Source organism: Hypanus sabinus, chromosome 17 (genome assembly GCF_030144855.1).
Source record: "Hypanus sabinus isolate sHypSab1 chromosome 17, sHypSab1.hap1, whole genome shotgun sequence".
Lineage (NCBI taxonomy): Eukaryota > Metazoa > Chordata > Chondrichthyes > Myliobatiformes > Dasyatidae > Hypanus > Hypanus sabinus.
In genome coordinates, this window is record NC_082722.1 from 24,591,899 (window position 1) to 24,610,908 (window position 19,010).

The window sequence follows — 19,010 nt, forward strand, 5'->3', positions numbered from 1 at the left end:
TGGGCAGGTGGTACAAGTGCTGGGTCATTGCTTCGCCGTACTAGAAGTGGCGTGCTGGCTTTCAGTGCCGAGGGGGTAACTTCAATTGCTCCTGTAATAGGCTGAAGAGCCACAAGCTGTGCCGCGAGCTCACTCTCAAACGTGTCCGGACTGTGTCTGTCACTCACGTTGCCATCGGTGACTTCATCTGCACGCTGCACCTCACACTCTTCCGTCATGTGTGCATATTTAAATTCACGCCAGATGAGCCGGATATTGCGAAGCCAATCGCGGCCCAAAAGACTGGGCCCCCTGCCCTTAGCTATCACCAGCCTGGCTTTAGCCTTCTGACCCCCGGCTGAAATATCCACATATAACACCCCTAAATGAGGTATGGGCTGCCCCGTATAGGTCCTGAGTTGGAGCTTAGATGGTCTGATGAGAGGCAGGTTGGATCCCCATGTCCTCCTGTAGGTCTCTTCACTAATGTCCGATGCAGTAGCCCCTGAATCAATCTCGAACTTAATGTCCTCTCCCTTGACAGTAACTGTGGCATAATATGGTTCAGGTGGTCCCTCATCCGTTTCCACCCCAAACACGTTGTAGGCACACGCTGCCTCTCCGTCTGCTTCTCCTAGGTGGTGTGAGGCTGCCCGAGTCTGCTGAGCTTTCCCCTGCCCAGGCTTAACCTCACCCTTTATGCTCCTGCACTTTTTAACTAAATGCCCCTTTTTGCTACAAGCAGGACAGACAGTATCTTTGAATTTACAAACATTTGCATAGTGCATTCCTCCACACCGAAAACATTCCACTCGCTTTGCCCGTTTACCAGTCTCCCTCCTGACTTGGAGCACTGCCGCCGACTGCGACCCCCCATATCCTTTCTGTATATCCTTGGCATTATCAGCAGCCATCTCCATGCCTTGAGCAATCTCTAGGGCTGTCTTGAAAGTCAACAGTGAGGTTTCCCCCAACAAGCGGCATTGTACAACGTCAGTATTAATGCCGTATACTAATCTGTCACAGAGCATGTCAGCCAACACGACTCCGAAATCACAATGCTCCAACAGCTGCCAAAGCTCGCCCACAGACTGACCAGGCTTCCGGACATGGCTGTGAAACTTGAACTGTTGGACTATCACCGAAGGCTTCGGATTATGATGGTTCCCCACGAGCTCGACCAGTTCGTCGTGTGGAATTTCTCCCGGTTTCCATGGTGTAGCTCAGTTCCTTATCAGCTTGTACGTCTTTGCCCCACACACACTCAGGAGAATAGAGCGCTTCTTAGCTTCCTCTGTAATTCCATTAGCACAGAAAAAGTGGCCCAACCTTTCCTCGTACTCCGGCCACTCCTCGATTTGCTCGTCAAACACGCCGATCGTTCCAAATGTAGCCATTCAAACACGAGGCTCCTCGCCTGCTCACAGCTCCTGTTCGAAAACGGGGCCGACCCGTTTACCTCGTCGCCAAAGATATGTGGTGACTTCTACTTTACGAAAAGACCACTCGACAACTTGATGGCCAAAAGATCATCTTTCTCTGGGACGGCAAATGATATTTACAATACAGAGGCTTCCAGGTACCTCGTGCGGCCTGGGTGGAGGAACTAGGTACAATGCATACTGGGAGTAAAGACCCTGCCAATCCCAGATCCCGCCTCTCGTTACCAACAGCTTCCCGATTAGTATTAACTCACTTTTAATAATACTCACATTACAACATGTTGCCTGTGCTTGAGGTGTCAGGGGGCTCTGGGGTTCTTGTGTTTTTTTCTGTCATTCATTCTTTGGGGGGGGGGGTTCTGCTGTTTCGAGGATGTCTGCAGAGCGTAGGAATTTCAGGCTGTGTATTGTATGCATTCTCTGATATTAAGTTGAACTATTGATTATGATTCAAGCATGAATGGCTACTGCAGGTAGCTTAAAATGGCGATTTCCTGGGCCCAGCATGTAAGGACAATTACAAAGAAAGCATAGCAGCACCTCCTCTTCCTTAGGAGTTTGTGAAGATTCAGCCTGACATCTAAAACCTTAACAAACGTCTATAGACGTGTGGTGGAGAGTACATTGACTGGCTGTATCACAGCCTGGTATCAATGCCTTTGAATGGAAAACCCTACCAAAGTTGGTGGGTACTGCCCACTCCATCATGTGTAAAGCCCTCCCATCACAGAGCACATCTACATGAAGCGTTTTCACAGGAGAGGAACATCATTTATCAGGGAGCCTCACCACCCAGGTCATGTTCTCTTCTTTCCGCTGTCTTCAGGAGGAAGGTACAGAAGCCTCATGACTCACACCACCAGATTCAGGGACAGTTAATACCCCTCAAACATTAGGCTCTTCAACCAAAGGGGATAACTACAGTCAACTTCACTTGCCCCAGTTTTGAAATGACCGCACAACCAAGAGTTTCAAGGACTCTTCATCTCATGTTCTTGATATTTATAACTTATTTATGTATTACTATTGTTTCTTTCTTTTTTGTACTCGCACAGTTTGTTGTCCTTTGCACACTGATGGGCTGGGTGGCTACATCTGCTCCTAATTTGTTTGTCTATGAGTGGCCCTTCTACCCAACTGCACAGACTGTAAAGCAGGGCCAGGGACGAGGAGGAACAAACATTTATGGAGAGATGTGAGGAAGAAATGAAAGGACAAAGGAAAATAGCCCATCACAAAGTCTGCCTGAAGGAATGCACTGTACATTACGGGAGGCACCTTTCTAGCCAAAGGGTTTGAGGTCATTTTTGGTCAACAAGGCAATGCAAGTGGTATTGACTGTGTTACAAGGACATGGTGGTGGAACGAAGCTAAGTGCTGAACACGGGCGTGGAGGCTGAGTCAGAGGCGCTATGGTCATAGCGAGCACAGAATTGGTGCCAAGGGAGTCTTTACCCAGAGTCTTGGTTTTAGTAAAGAATTCAGGAACGATGCTAGACTTAGAACTGATAGTCCCAAGAACCATGGAACAAGGTTACTCGTGCATGAGTCGACCAATGAGCTGGCAGCTCCTTGTTGTGATCACAGGGTTTTTATCCTGCATTTGCTGATGGAAAGCAGGTGTGTGAGTTAGTGGAACCTGGGAATGATTGGAACTAAACGAGGTGATTGAGGCCCAATTCCTGAGGAAAATAGCCAGGTGGGCAATTGCCAGAAGGGACTGTGACACCATTTAAATACCTGGGGCATGACAGCGACCAAGAACCCGTCCAGTGTCTTTCCTGGAACTGGGTTCAGTGCTACATTGATTAGAGCATTTATACACTGGGCCAACTATATTTCGTAATTCCATGATACATATAATAAATAATCTGTCTCTTCAGCTGTCCATCGATTTCGATGTTGACTGTGCTGAGAGTGTAGTTCTACACCATCCAGCAACTCTACTCCAGCACAGTAACAGGACAGACGGTGTCGTGCCCCCACCATACAGTCTCTCTGGGCTTCCAGATCTGATGCTAAGTGGTACACAGGAGTGTAACAGACCTAGCGGATCAGGAAGCTGCCCCGCAGTGACAACTAACCAGTCTAGTGATGCCACCCGTTGACCAGCATTCCTCCGCATGCCACCACGGTGGCTGTACCATTGACCCTTTTGGATTCATCTGCCACAGACACCATCAGACGCCCTGCTGCCGGTGTCCTTGTTGGGTGCAGCCTTTGCCTGAAGAGGCAAAGTAACCTGCAAAGTAACAAAGGCATGCTTACCTCCTTGACTTAGCCAACCACGATCCTACTACTGGATCTGGTCTAGTAGTGTACTGATGGAACATCACCTTCACGGCTAGGTTAGACCCGCCAGAGAACGAACCTCCCCCGTACTTCGCTGATGGTCAGTCAGTGTCACTAGTACGCCACGGTGAGGCGCCAAGGTGGGATTTTATAGGAGATAACAAAGAAGAGGTGTGAAAAGGCTGATCTATCCAGGGGTAACGGCAACCAATTTTTTTTGGTGTACATTTTGTGTTATTATTTAGTAGTCACGTGTATTGACAGGTGACAGATTTAGCAATATGTGATAGCACTGACTTGTTGACAAGAGCTTGTATTCGGACACATGCAAGATACAGCAAGATGAAGTAACAGTGATGGTAGTGTGACCTATTCCTTTCTGTGCTGGCTGATGAATGCTGGTTTTTGACAGCAAAATATAGGGTAGGAATCAGCCAAGCCCTCTGCCCTTTTTCACTCTGAAGTGAATTTATTCTATTGAAGTGAATTTAGATCAGTATTTCATTTGTTATTTTCTCTGTACTGAAGAATACTCTATACTAACTGCCCTAAAGTAAATTTGAACATGCAATCAAGATAAATACTGCTTCTCCCACGTCTGTAGCCTGAATTTCCAGTTGCCTGCAAGTCTTGCAGCAAAATGGAGGTGTTAAAATGAAAGTAGTATTTCGTTAGGATTATGTTTTTATTTTGCTAGCAATGATTTGTCTCATGCGAGACTAACAAAATCACTCAAAATCGAATGCTCCTGTCTCTCATTGGTCAGCGCTAGATTGGTCCTATTTTTAATCTGAAGTGCAGGCGTGTTGGCTTCAAAAAGAAGTTTTCTTCTAGACGATCACTGTTTCAAAACACTGCTCTGCTCATGTGCTGAAGGAGTCTCTGAAGCTTTTTGATTTTCTGTTCTCTTGTAACATTCTGGCATTATAAACCGATCAGGCTAAAAGGACTGAGAGGTCAGGAGTGGGCTAGGATGAGTTTCTTCGATTGTTCGCAGTCAGCAAGGCAATTAAGAATAAAGATTGCTTACTTTGAGGGTGAATGTGCAGCCAGAGTTTCAAAGCCTGATACAGGATTCAGTCCCATGGCTCAGGGATCACCAAAATCCAATAGTGAAGACTATCAGAGCAAAACCTAGAAATATAGAAAACCTACAGCTCAGTACAGGCTCTTTGGCCCACAAAGCTGTGCCAAACATGTCCTTACCTGAGAAATTAACTAGAGTTATCCATAGCCCTATGTTTTTCTAAGCTCCATGTGCCTATCCAGGAGTCTCTTAAAAGACCCTATCGTATCTGTTTCCACCACCATCACCAGCAGCCCATTCCACACACTCACCACGTTCTGCGTAAAAAAAACTTACCCGATATCTCCTCTGTACCTGCTTCCAAGCACCTTAAAACTGTGCCTTCTCGTGCTAGCCATTTCAGCCCTGGGAAAAAGCCTCTGACTATCCACACAATCAATGCCTCTCATCATCTTATACACCTCTATCAGGTCACCTCTCATCCTCCATTGCTCCAAGGAGAAAAGGCTGAGTTCACTCAACCTATCCTCATTAGACATGTTCCCCAATCCAGGCAACATCCTTGTAAATCTCCTCTGCACCCTTTCTATGGTTTCCACGTCCTTCCTGCGGTGAGGTGGCCAGGACTGAGCGCAGTACTCACAGAACAGTATCAGAGCCTGGTATATTATCATTAACTGATACGACGTGAAATTCGTTGCTTTGTGTCAGCAATGCAACAAACACATAAAATTACTATAAATACAAAATGCTGGGGGAACTCAGCTGAGAACAAAGTGTGTGTGTGTGTGTGTGTGTGTGTGTGTGTGTGTGTGTGTGTGTGTGTGTGTGTGTGTGTGTGTGTGTGTGTTTGGATTTCCACCATCTGCAGATTTTCTTGTGTTTATAAATCACTATAAATTTCAAAATAAATAAATAGTGTAAAAAATCAAGGAATGGGGTAGAGTTTGTGACCTGTTCAGAAATCTGAAAGCTGTTCCTGCATCGGTGAGTGTGGGTCTTCAGTTCTTGGACCTTCTTCCTGACAGAGAGAGTGTGTCCTGGGGGCTGAGGGCCCTCAATGACAGGTGGGGCTTTTTGAGGCTTTGCGTTGTGAAAGCGTTCTCGATGGTGGGGTTGGGGTTGCCAATGATGAAGCTGGCTGAGTCTACAATCCTCTGCAGGGATGGAAAGCAAATGGGAGGAAGGGGGGTTTTATTCATTAATAAATTACTGGTGGTATGAGTGAAGTTCTGAGCAGCCTGACTGGGATCTTAATGCATTACTTGTGCCTCCAAGATGATTATCGTTCTCCCTCCGGTTTTGATGCATCTCCTGGACCAAGTTTGCCTGTACTTCAACCTCTTCGCGCCTGCCTCAGGGTCCAAGTTTATATTTCGTTAATACGTCAAAACGTACAGTGAAATGCGTTGTTCGTGTCAACGACCCAGCACCCCAAAGGGTGTGCTGGAACAGCCCCCGCACATTCGGCACGACCATCGCTTGTCCACAATGCTTGGCAAATAAAAGGTTTTTCCTCTGGACCCAGTCTGGCAGAAAGCCAAGTCACGAACCAAGCGACAGATCTTCCTCGGAGCTGCTGTCTCATTGGTGGTTGAGATCCCAGGCCACACTTTCTCAGCAGCGTTCTCCTCTTTTTGGGGAATTAGAATTGTAATTAGAATTTATTTAAATTTTGCATCCGTCCCACAGCGTGAGGGAGTAAAAATCTTTGCGTTATGACACCATCACAGTGTACAGATGTGAATTTAAAAGCCTGGTGGTTCGTACCAAGAAGCTGCCCATCCCATAGTATGTGGGGCTGGGCGTTAGTGCTGCGGTACTGGCACGTTCATAGTTGCCTGACCCAGTCAACAGAGAGCCAGCCCTGCTGAAGCACGGGCACAGCTCAGGACTGCTTGTCCCAATCGTCACGACGTTAAGACTTTCGTGTCATTTGGTAACCTCTTCATTAGAGCAAGGTTAACCCTGGAGGTGGAGCATTTTGTTCCTGGGTGCTTTGATTGAAATAGAGTTTCAAAGTTGAAGTGCTTTTCTCATTCCTGTGTTAATATCTGGAAAATTATTCAGTTTGAGAAGATTCATATCTCTGAATGACAGCCAAGTCTTGTTAATCAATAAAGATAGCACCAGCATTCCTGCAGTGAGTTTTAAATCTTAATTACAGGTTTATACACAAGTGTATTTTTAAAACCAGGTTTTTCGAGGCAGGTAAGAAATGCTGTGTTTTTCAAAAGCTGTCTCCAGACCTTCTGTTATGTTAGTTTCACTGAATTCAGAGCGATCGGAGCTCTGACTCTTTCAAATGTGACTTGTTGCCTTGACAACGGACTTATGCTGTATTTTACCACAATAGCACTTTGGTAATCACCTTTGCTTTTTTTTTATGTTTATCCAAGCTTACTTTGCATAACCCTGTGGGAAGATCCAATTCCACAGCATAAAAAAACTAATAAATTTGAACATTAGGATCTCCTGTTTAACAATGATGACTTTATAAAATGCATTTAAAATAGTGAAAGATGGCAGAGCGTTTCAAATAAATGGAATTTGTAAGGAATTGGTCAAGAATCATCACTGGGCTTTTGAGAAGAGATATTAAGAGTAGTAATTAAACAATTGGCCACGGAGGTTGCTTCCAACAGTGTTGAACTGAAGTGAGAGCAAATGAAGGAGGGAAGCTTTGGGAGGGAATTCTGCAGAAGAGGCCCCAGTCAATTAAGACATAGTTACCATGATCTCACGTGTTTTGTACTTGGGACCTTAATCGCACTGCACACTGCCTTCGAGATGACTATGGTGAAAATCCTTGTGGATTGCACATTGCCAAGATGGTTGGGGAAAAGTTGCAGTTGCCTTCTCAAACAGCAGCGTAACACAGGTCTCCTTGCTGTACAGCCTGTTTCCTGGAGCACCTCCTGACACAACCATCGACTGCTGCCCGAAGATCTTGAACTCGATGAAAGATTCTCTTCTATCTACCCAAACATTATTGGTCTTCCAGTGTTAGGAGGTGTCCATAAGTGAGTGTTGCTGACTGGTACATCCCAAGGCACAGGAGTATGTGCTGATGCACACACTGTAGCCCTGCCCATTCGCCACAAAAGCTCTATGGGGAAAGGTCACGATTCAGCAGCTCAATGTGAGTGGACACTGAGTCAGCAGGCTCTGTGTAGCAGCCTCTGAAACACTAGATGAGTACATTGCTTTAAGAGGAAATAATAAGTGGCATTGATGGATCATAAGATAATGTATTGAATAAGGGGTAGAGAAGTACTTGTTCCAATTTTATTTACTGGATATATTGTGAATCAAGTATGGAGAAAATTGTGAGGCAAAATTTCCGATGCGCTGGTAGAAAGATTTCAGAACCATCCAGACTTCACCTCTGTCATTAACAAACTCAATGAGATGCTTTTGAAGACACCATTCCACTCAGACTGTATTACACAACAAGCATTGCTTTGCCTCCAGTAGCCACGGAGGTTGTTGGGCGTTTTTGAATGCAGCACAAAATGCTGGAGGAGCTCAGCAGGTATAGAGAGGGATACACAATTTAAGTTTAGGGCCGAGACTTTGTCAGCCTAGTGATTATTATTCTGCCTTCTTGCCCCTTCCCTCCCAGTCCTGGTGAGAGATCTCAGCCTGAAATTTCGACTGTTAATTGCTCTCCATAGATGCTGCCTAACCTGTTGAGTTCTTCCAGCAATTTGTCTGCACCAGAATAGGCTCTTCTAAACTGGGATTTCTGTGATCATTCTAAATGATGGTCATTATCTAAATCGCTGACAGGAGATTTGACTCCCCTCTTCAGTGTCATTCCCAGTTGCCCTTTCCTGAAGTATGGGCAGATTCCTGCATTCAGATCTGACCTGTCTGAGGACCTGCTAATCTCTAACCTGACAACTTTCTGGATAAACTTGCTTGAGGTTCTAGCTTTCGAACACATTCCGGTTTAACATCACTGGCATATGTCATGAAATTTGTTGTTTTGCATCAACAGTACAGTGCAATATATAATTTTAAAAACTAAATTACATTAAGAAGTATAGTTAAAAAATTAAATTAAAGAAATAACACTTATCCATTCAGAAATGTGATGGTGGAGGGGAAGAAGCTGTTCCTAAAGAACAGGCTGCGTAACTTAAGGCTCCTGTACCTTCTCCTTGATGGCAGCAATGAGAAGAGGACATGTTCGGGTGATGGGAGTTCTTAATGATAGATGCAGCCTTTCTGAGACATCGCCTTTTGAAGGTGTCCTTGATGCTGGTGAGACAATTGTCCAAGATGGAGCCCTCGGAGTTTACAACTTCCTGCAGATTATTCCAATGGACTGCAGTGGCCCCTCTATACCAGATCATGACGCAATCAGTTACAATGCTGTCCACAGTACATCTGTAGAAATGTGCGAGAGCCTTAGTGGCATAACTAGTCTCCTCTAACTCCTAATGAAAAGTAGCATCTGTCGTGCCTTCTTTGTAATTGTATCAATATGTTGGGCTCAGGATAGATCTTCAGAGGCGTTGACATGCAGGAATTTGAAACTCTTCACCCTTTCCATTGCTGATCTCCCGATCAGGATGAGTGTGCAATCCTCAACTTCTCCTTCCTGAAGCCCACAATCAACTCCTTAGTCTTACAGACGTTGAGTGCAAGGTTATTGTTGCAACACCACTCAACCAGCTGACTTACCTTACTTCTGTATGCCTCTGTCAGCATCTGAAATTCTGCCAACAATAGTTGTGCCATAGATAATCTTATAGATGGCATTTGACCTGTGTCTAACTGCATAGTCATGGGTGTAGAGAACAGAGCAGTGGGCTATGCACACATCCTTGAGGTGCACCAACGTTGATTGCCAGCAAGGAGGCGATGTCATTTCCAGTCTGCCCTATGTCCCTCCAAAGTGAAAGGCAAGGATCCAGTTGCAGACGGAGGTACGGAGGCCCAGGTTTTGGAGCTTGTTGATTGTGTCGAGCACTGAGCTGTAATCAGTAAACAGCAGCCTGACCTAGGTGTTGCTATTGTACAAGGCCAAGTGGTGAGCCAATGAGACTGCATCCACTGTAGATCAATTGAGGCGATAGACAAATTGCAGTGGGTCCTAGTCTTTGCTTAGGAAGAGCTGATTCCGGCATGATCTGGCTCTCAAAGTACTTCGTCGCAATAGATTTGAGTGAAACTGGGCAATAGTTGTTGATGCAATTCACCCCGCTCTTCTTGGGCACAGGTATGATTATTGCCCTTTTGAAACAGGTGGGAACGTCTGACTGCTGTAGTGAGATTGAAGATGTCCTTAAACACACCTGCCAGTCAGTTGGTACGGGTTTTCAGAGCCCTACCAGGTACACCATCAGGGGTTGGCACATTGTAGGGGTTCGCCCTCTTGAAAGATGGTCTGATGTCAGCCTCTGAGACAGTGATCACAGGGTTTCTGCCCCATGGGAAGATTTGAATCACATTTTCTGGTAAAGGTGGATTTCATTGTCACGCTTTACAGTCTGGATGCCAATTAGAATGAAGGGAAAAGAAGTCATAGCAATATAAATCCATATTGCAGCAGTCAGCCAAGCCCAATAGACTCCCATGAAGCATGCCAGGAAAATCCGCACTGACTCCTTCCCTTATTACATAAGGAATTTTTAATAAAATTCAAAGCTCTTCACATTAATGTAGTTTGCTTTGTTATTACTGGCCACCAGAAGAGTCGGCACTCTATATAGATCATCATGACAAATCCTTCCCATTTTATTCCACTTTCCACTAACTTTCAACAAATTCCTCACTCTGTTCAGGAGTGAGGGTTGGAGCCAGGGTGGGATGGTTGGCTTTACTCCACCCTGGATATCACTCCCCATTTGCTTTATTTAGGCAGGTAAACTGACCTCACCCCGCCACGATCGCAACATCTGGCTGAGTTTGAAATGTCATCTACATGTCTCCTGGGATACAGCTGATCTGTCTCCAAGTTATGCCAGTGTAACTTTCTATTGTACAGAAATGGTGTAAATTTAGTGGATATAAACCATTGTTCCTTAACCTTTTTTAGCCCAATCCCCCCCCCCCCCTAAAGCACCTTCATACTTGCCCAGACCCGTCTTAGGCACAATAGACTTTCCAGCGTAAAAACATGACTACTATATACAGAGCAAACAGGAGGAAATCTGCAGATGCTGAAAATTCAAACAACACACACAAAATGCTGATGGAACACTGCAGGCCAGGCAGCATCTATAGGGAGAAGCACTGTCGACGTTTCGGGCCGAGACCCTTTGACAGGACTAACTGAAAGGAAAGATAGTAAGAGATTTGAAAGTAGGAGGGGGAGGGGGAATTGCTAATGATAGGAGAAGACCGGAGGGGGTGGGATGAAGCTAAGAGCGGGAAAGGTGATACAGAGCTGGAGAAGGGAAAGGATCATGGAACGGGAGGCCTCAGGAGACAGAAAGGGGGAGGGGGAAGCACCAGAGGGAGATGGAGAACAGGCAGAGTGATGGGAAGAGAGAGAGAAAAAAAACAAACAACTAAATATGTCAGGGCTGGGGTAAGAAGGGGAGGAGTTCATGCCATCAGGTTGAAGGCTACCAAGCTGGTATATAAGGTGTTGTTCCTCCAACCTGAGTGTGGCTTATATACCGACTGGGTAGCCTCCAACCTGATGGCATGAACGTTGACTTCTCTAACTTCCATTAATGCCCCTCCTCTCTGTCTTACCCCATCCCTGACATATTTAGTTGTTAGTTTTTTTCTCCCTCTCTTCCCATCACTCTGACTGTTCTCCATCTCCCTCTGGTGCTCACCTCCCCCTTTCTTTCTCCCTAGGCCTCCCGTCCCATGATCCTTTCCCTTCTCCAGCTCTGTATCACTTTTGCCGATCATCTTTCCAGCTCTTAGCTTCATCCCACCTCCTCCGGTCTTCTCCTATCATTTCACATTTCCCCCTCTCCCCACTACTTTCAAATCTTTTACTATCTTTCCTTTCAGTTAGTCCTGACGAAGGGTCTCGGCCCGAAATGTCAACAGTGCTTCTCCCTATAGATGCTACCTGGTCTGCTGTGTTCCACCAGCATTTTGTGTGTGTTGTTTCTACTAAATATATATGCTAACATAAGAAAAGTGATTCTGCTTTAAATTTTTATTTGTATTTAAACCCAGCTTACACAGTACCTGTGCGCTGAACAGCAGCTTTGATATCAATGTGATCCTTGAGCTAGATGGTTTTTAACAAGATTTGAAATACCTGGTTCAAGTTGTCACAGCAAAAGCCTCAAGTCCCCCCACATAACAATGTCTAAAGGATTTCTGTGTTTTTGTGAGAATGTGGTTCCCTGTATTGAAGCCTCTTTGAACAAGGTAGAAGGATGGAAATGCAATGAAGAGCAGTTTGTCTCTTCTCCAAAGACCAGGAAACTTTGTGTGACAGCATAGCCACATACCATTAAAGCCAACAATTTTGAAAAGTATTTTTGCTTCTTCATCATTCTGAATTTTGGCAATTTCTTCTTGCAAGCTCTTTTTCTGTTTTTTCCAACATGCAAAGAAATGGGTTAATTACCCAGTCTGGAATTTCCAGATTGTTCAAATCCTTGAATTGATTCTGAAAATCCTTCTTCAGAGACTGCGGGTGTAAGCACTGTCTGTGAAAAAGTGTGGCATACTTTTCATGCAGAGAAACTGTGAGAATGTTCTTCTCCCAATATTTAGCTTATATATTTCCAGTTTTCCAATAAACGTGGACACCACACTTCTTGCCTGGATTAAATTGTAATTCTCACCCTGGAATTTCATATTTAGAACTTCATTTTGCCACGAGGTGTGCCACATCTTCATGTAGAAGTTCAATCTTATTTTCCCAAGCTCCTGTTGATTTTGAACAAAAATTCAACCACAGTGTCAAAAAGATCAAAGAAACATTTTAAGTGGCAGCCTTTTGTCAGCGTGAAGAAACAAGTGTTCAAGCTCTTCATTGTTATCTTGGCATAACTGGTGAAATATTCTGCTATCTAATGGGTGAGCTTTAATTTTGTTAGCAGATATTACAAAAGTCATGCTTGAGAAAAGTCACTGGCTGAGGTTTTTGGCTGCAAGATGTCGATGATGAATTATACAATGGACTGCAAGCAGACTTGGAATTTCTTTTTTTTAATAAATGGCACTAAACCAGCATGGAGACCTGTCATATATGGTGCTCCATCTGTTGCACAAGAAATTGTGTTCCTAATAAGAATACTTTTATCCTTAATATACATTTTGACTTCACTGTAGATTGACTCTCTGTTGATAATTGTTTTTAACTTTTTACAAAAAAGAATCTCTTCATAAACTTTTCCATTTCTGATAAACCATACATATGCCATCAGTAATGCCTCGTTGTCTCACACAGTTGATTCATCCAGTTGTATCCAGTTGTAGCTGTGTGAATAGTTGATACTCAGTGTCTTCATTCGTTTTGTCAATATGACGAGTTCCAGGGTTATTACTCAGAGGAATTGATTTTAAAATACTGGAATCCATTTTGAGAACAGTGGTGAGCACTACTGATACAGCAGGCATTATTAACCTTTCACCAGTTGAATGAGATTTTCCACACTTTGCTATCTTTATGGAAATGTTATAAGAAGCAATGCGATCACTATAAGGTTATTTTAACTTTCTTAGTAAGTGACTCAAGTATGCAACACTTTTCAAATTTTTCTTTCATTTTCTGGAACCGAGTAATACAATAAGCAGCCTTTTCAGGGTGCAATCTTGATGGTTTCATGGCTTCATTAGGCAGTACAGTTTTACAAATAAGACTCATGGGGCATCGCTGATCTGATGGAACAGAATAAAACCATACCACAGGTATGCATCATTGTATTGAAGCACTTTCTGTAGTTTCTGTTTCTTAGCAGGATAAGAATTCAAGGATTCACTGCCATCAGACTCAAAGAGATTGCTTTGTGTGTATTTATCCATCATTAAAATAAAATAAATTAAAATAAAAAATTAACACAAACTGGGAATACCTATCAGATGTTGATGACAGCAGTGAGTTGACATGGTTCAGCAGGTCTATGCCTCAAGATAGGATGCCACTTATTGCCCACCCCCCCCCAAGAATCTTGAATGCCCCCCGAATAACTTCTACTTCCCCTTGGGACACGTAATTGCCCCCATTGGGAATCACTGATCTAAACCTTCACAATCCTTATCAACAGTCGTTATTGCAATGACCCACAATCAGTTGCCATCCTCTTAAGCCTTTTGTCGGGTTTTTAAAATATTATTGGAACTGTGGAGCAATAAATAAGAGGATACAGCATCTTATAAGGACCGTGCCATATTCAGTTGCTGTTAGTAGTCTGACTGTAAAGTCATGCTGTTTCAACAAAGCCTAGGGTTAATTACAGAGAAGTTGCTCGGAGGAAGGTCTTAAGATCAATTAGAATGTCATTGCTCCAGATGGCAGATTCTAATACCCAGGGCTTGTCAGTAAAAAAGCACCATGGTTTTGATAAAAGATTTTTTGTTGTTAACAGCAGTAGGAAACAACTGTCAAAGCTTTTTCACCATGCCACTAAGTCACCAGTGTTGCTGGGGTTGAGTTTCCATCAAAGTGTTTATGGTGATTGACTGGGACATAAGTACATATTTCCCATGCATTAGTTAGGAAACCCTGCAAGTTTCTGTGATAGAGGCCTGCACTTCGACTGTTTGTTCCTCTCCATAGATGCTGTCCCACCTGCCGAGTTCCTCCAATGTTTTGTGTGCGTTCCTCTGGGTTTCCAGCATCTGCGAAATCTCTTGTATTTTTGCCTTGTGTTTTCATTCAAGATGCTCTGCTGGAGCAAGCATTTTGGGAAGCTTTCCAAAATATATTCCATTATACTTGAAATCTGTTACACTTTCAAATCCCAGCACAGTATTGCTGTCACAAGAAGCAAGCTGAAAAGTGTTACGATAAGAATAGCAAGAATAATGAATTGGAAACTGGAAGTAAGGTTAAAAGGTCACCTGGGGACCAAAGGAGTCACAACTATGCTGCTGATATCAAGTCTAACAAAACTTCCAAAAAGTATGTAATAGTTCCTTAAGTAACGCTAAGGTCCAGCTAGCGGCTCCCTCTAGGGAAAGACAGCCTCTAGCCCGGCCAGACTTGAGAAATCTTGTTTGTGTGGATGCTGCGTGATGCATTCCCCCGTTACAAATCCGTACCACAAAATATCAGACAGTACACAGTAAGCAATTAAACGATTGAGCTTTATAATTTTTAATTTGACTATAGGGTTAGTAAAGAACAAAAAAAAGACGCAGGACCTATTTTCATGCAACAGTCTATTTTGCAACGTTGGAGCTCACGGTTTTCCCGTCTATTCGTTCTCCATCGCATTCCTCCCCGGGCGTTGACTCCCAACCCCATTCCAAGCCCAATCCATCCTGCAGTTTAAGACTTCCCTGTTCTGGCATCTTCTCTCTCCATCTTCCACCAGACAAAAGACTGTGAAATCCCTGCTCCCAGACCCAGAAGAAAGAACAACATGCCTCTCATTGGCTAGCATACATTTCTAAGCCCCCATTATCTCTAGTCAAAACCCCAACATTGCTGCTACAGAGAAACCGTAACATTAACTGTGAAACATTGCAGAGAGGCCATTACATTAGCAGTGAAACCTTACAGCGCGTTACACTTAGTACCGAGCAGGGTAAACCTGGGAATGGTAAAATTCACCATTGGGGCATAAAAAGTGAGGAGAAGTTATACCACAGGGTTGAACCTTATGAGACGTGGAATCTGCTTTCTTCCCATTTTTATGAATGATCTGGTTGTGGAAATTCAGTTGAAAGTGTCAGTAAATGAAACAGCTGAGAAAATACCCTATGTGTTGTTGAAATTGAGTATGAGGGCAGGTTAGCACTGCAACAAAATCTTACACCGGCAGATGTAAAATCTGTCTATGCAAGTGGAAGTGAAATAGATAAGTAACAAAATGGGAGTTTTTATGTTGGATGCATTGCAGCAGTCAACAAAACCAATAGACTGGTGGGCTATGTAATCAAAATAATTGGATTTAAATTATGATTACAGCCGGTATGATCAGATCAGACCATGGTCTGAGTACAGTATCCATTGTTTGTCTCCAAGTTACAAGCATGACATTTAAGCCCTGGAGGCATTCCAGATTGTGGGGAAGTTAAGAAACAACTGAAGACACAAATACTGACCAGCTTTGGGATTTTGTACACCAGTCTCTGAAACAGTAATTGCATGGATGTCTTAATAAACATGATTAGTATAAACTGAATCTTCTGATGTTAATTGCTTGAATAATTCAGCTCTGTTGTGAGAGACATTTGATGATGTTTTGAGGTTTGCCTTTTTAAGGATTTTTTTGTACTGGATTTGCAAGCTGTGGGTTGCACAAACACAATGTTTTGTTAATATTTATCCCGTTTTGAAGGGAAAGGTTCAGTATGTATATTCAGATGCAAAATGACCTCACCTGATTAACGTAGACAACGGGTAGTCAGGAGGGATCAGAGTGTTTAGAGAAAGAGCCAGTAAATTGCTCGGGCTTCAGTAAAACACTGTGGGAAGTTCACTGTGTGGTGAAAGCCTCTCTTCGGGAACTATATCCAGGAATTTGCAGGATGGGCTATGAGACTTTGAGTGAGAATATGCCTTTATTGACTGGAAGTTTTAAAACATGGAAACCGTTTTACATCCGGAAAGATTGGATTTGGACCCCCAAGACCCTGAAGCAGCTCTTGCCTTTGAACTCTGGCTTGCATGCTTCCACTCATACTTGGAGGAGGTTCGTGCAACTGAACCCGCCGTTATGCACAGAATTCTCCTCTCGAGGGTCACCCCAAAAGTTTATTCATTTATCAGGGACCTGTCGACCTACGAAGGGGCACTGGACGCCCTCAAAAGACAGTCCCTGCGGCTGGTGAACACTGTCTATGCAAGACATCGCTTAGCTACGCGACGACAGCGGCCTGCAGAGTCGAGCGCCGAGTTTCTCCGAGCCCTACAGACACTCGTTAGGACTTGTAACTGCAAAACGTTCAGGGCGGAACAGCAGGCGGAGCTGCTAGTACGAGACGCCTTTGTTACAGGAATTAGGTCAGTGTACGTGTGCCAGCGGCTGCTGGAAAATGCCGATCTTACCTTACACTCGGCGATCGAGACGGCTGACATGCTGGAGGCTGCACTGCACAACGCTGACGCTGTTCAGCCGCGTGATTCCCCACCGGTTCTGTGGACACCTCAGACCCCGCCGCCGCCGGTTCCTGCGAGTGAATTCGCCAACGCCACTGCCAGTTGCGATTCCACGAACTCCCCGAACTCGACCACGGCTGCGGCCAGGCGAAAGCCTGAGCTGTGTTACTTCTGCGGACTTGAAAAGCACCCCCGAAAACGCTGCCAGGCCCGAGAAGTGACCTGCTCCAGCTGTGGGAAGAAGGGCCATTTTGCCAAGGTCTGTAAGTCTAAACTGCGAGCGGGGTCGAGCAGCACTGCGTGTGAGACGTGGAGACCGCCATCTTGCATGCCCGGATGTGGGCGGCCATCTTTGTCGGCGTCACCATGCCCCGCCCCCGACCCACCAGTGTTTACCGGGTACCAAGACGGCAGTTCAACTCTGGCCACTTTAACCCTCGACCAAAGCGCCCCACACCAGCTTGCAAGGTCAATGATGGACATCCTGGTGGAGGGGCACAGGACTAGCTGCCTGTTTGACACGGGCAGCACTGAGTTTTATTGACCCGGACACAGTGCAACGCTGTGGACTCGTGACACGGCCAGTAAGTCAGAGAGTCACCTTGGCTTCTGGGTCGCATTCCACAGACATCTGGGTGGGTTGTGTAGCAACATTGGTGGTGCAGGGCACAGAATATCGGAACTTTGCGCTACTGGTCATGCCTCAACTGTGCGCAGTTGTGCTATTGGGGCTGGACTTCCAGAGCCACCTCGAACATTCAATCGACTGAATTTGAAAGAGGATCCGAATGGCCAAGGTGATCAAGATATAGGTGTGAAGCCTGAAAATATTATCATGTTAGTATTGGCATGGAAGCTGGAGGCTCAAAACATGGGTTTTTTCACTAAAGAAGAATGGTTAAAAGGAATGACGCCATTACAATGTGGCTGCACAGAGAGGCTACAGAGCAAATTTGAATATTTGCATTCACAACTCAATGACCTGTCAGCTTTCAAACAAATTTACAGATATGCTTTTGATTTTGCTAAAGACCAGCATAGCCTTGATATTGATACAGCTAAGTCTATGTTAGCTCTGCTCCTTGGAAGAACATGGGCTCTGTTCTCTGCCTTCTACCAATTTTTGGAGCAATCAAAGTACAGAGTTATGAATAAAGATCAGTGGTTCAATGTACTGGAATTCAGCAGAACCGTACTTGCAGATCTCAGCAACTATGATGAAGATGGTGCATGGCTTGTGCTGCTTGATGAATTTGTTGAATGGCAGAAAGCAAGGCAGTCATCATAACAAATTAGAGGAAAAGAGAAGGACATGAGAGCAATAATGTTTTGCAACCCAACCAAACTATGTCTTTAATTATGAAATGGAAAGTATTTGCCAAAAGCCATCTTTTATGCTAGCTACAGACTTTTCAGTGTTACAAGAGGGAAGAAGGTTTCCAAGTTGCATCTATATTAGGCATTTTATTATGTATTCATCAAATATGGCACCGCCTTCTGGAGGGACCGCAGGACACACTCGGCGCCGCGGTGAATGTGAGACTGACTCATACTGGCAGACTAGCCGATATCTCGCCTTTACGTCTCAGAGTGAGTTATTGATGGTGCATCAGGGCTATGAGACTTTGAGTGAGAATATGCCTTTTGTTTCACTTTTTGAATCATAGTTCACATGTCTTTTTCTGTCCTAGTACCTCTTACTCTGTTGTTGTTACCTTAGTCACGTGACAGCCAGGAAATGTGATATCAGCCCCTCTCAGCCACTGCAACCCCTGCCGCCCCAAATGAGACTGAATCAACTGGAAAAATACAAGCGACCCTGCAACGTCAGTGCAGCAGCACAATAGTTCAAGTTTTCATCTATAGCAAGTCAGGTATTGCCATTATTTATCGAGCTACCAATATTTATCTCAAACATTGAGAGCAGGTGGAGTTATAGCAGGAGTTTCCTGTGGTAAACAAGCTAATTATGCCAGAGCTAGTCAGATAGCAAGCATTCTCAAGATGCAGTCAACATTAGGGCAGTAAACTAGTCGCAAGTTGACCCGAGATTGTCAATGGGACACAT

General features: G+C 44.5%; 2 protein-coding genes across 4 annotated transcripts in view; both read left to right on the top strand.

Annotated features, from left to right (window-relative positions):
* cpne2 (copine II) overlaps positions 1 to 19,010 on the top strand; it is a 251,142-nt gene that overhangs the window by 122,285 nt on the left and 109,847 nt on the right. The gene's annotated exons all lie outside the window — the stretch shown is intronic.
* LOC132407106 (DCN1-like protein 5) lies at positions 1,089 to 18,242 on the top strand. Its single transcript, XM_059993400.1, has 3 exons — positions 1,089 to 1,220; positions 9,997 to 10,060; positions 17,686 to 18,242. Exons 1-3 carry the CDS (start codon positions 1,089 to 1,091, stop codon positions 18,228 to 18,230), a joined length of 741 nt encoding a protein of 246 aa, XP_059849383.1. The 3' UTR covers positions 18,231 to 18,242.

Excerpts from the sequence above, each read along its gene's own strand:
- LOC132407106 (XM_059993400.1), top strand. The coding sequence starts at position 1,089 with ATGGCTGTGAAACTTGAACTGTTGGACTATCACCGAAGGCTTCGGATT. Across the intron at positions 1,221-9,996 it reads GCTCAGTTCCTTATCAGCTT|GTGGGAACGTCTGACTGCTG; the intron begins GTACGTCTTTGC and ends CTTTTGAAACAG. Across the intron at positions 10,061-17,685 it reads ACACACCTGCCAGTCAGTTG|AGCCACCTCGAACATTCAAT; the intron begins GTACGGGTTTTC and ends CTGGACTTCCAG.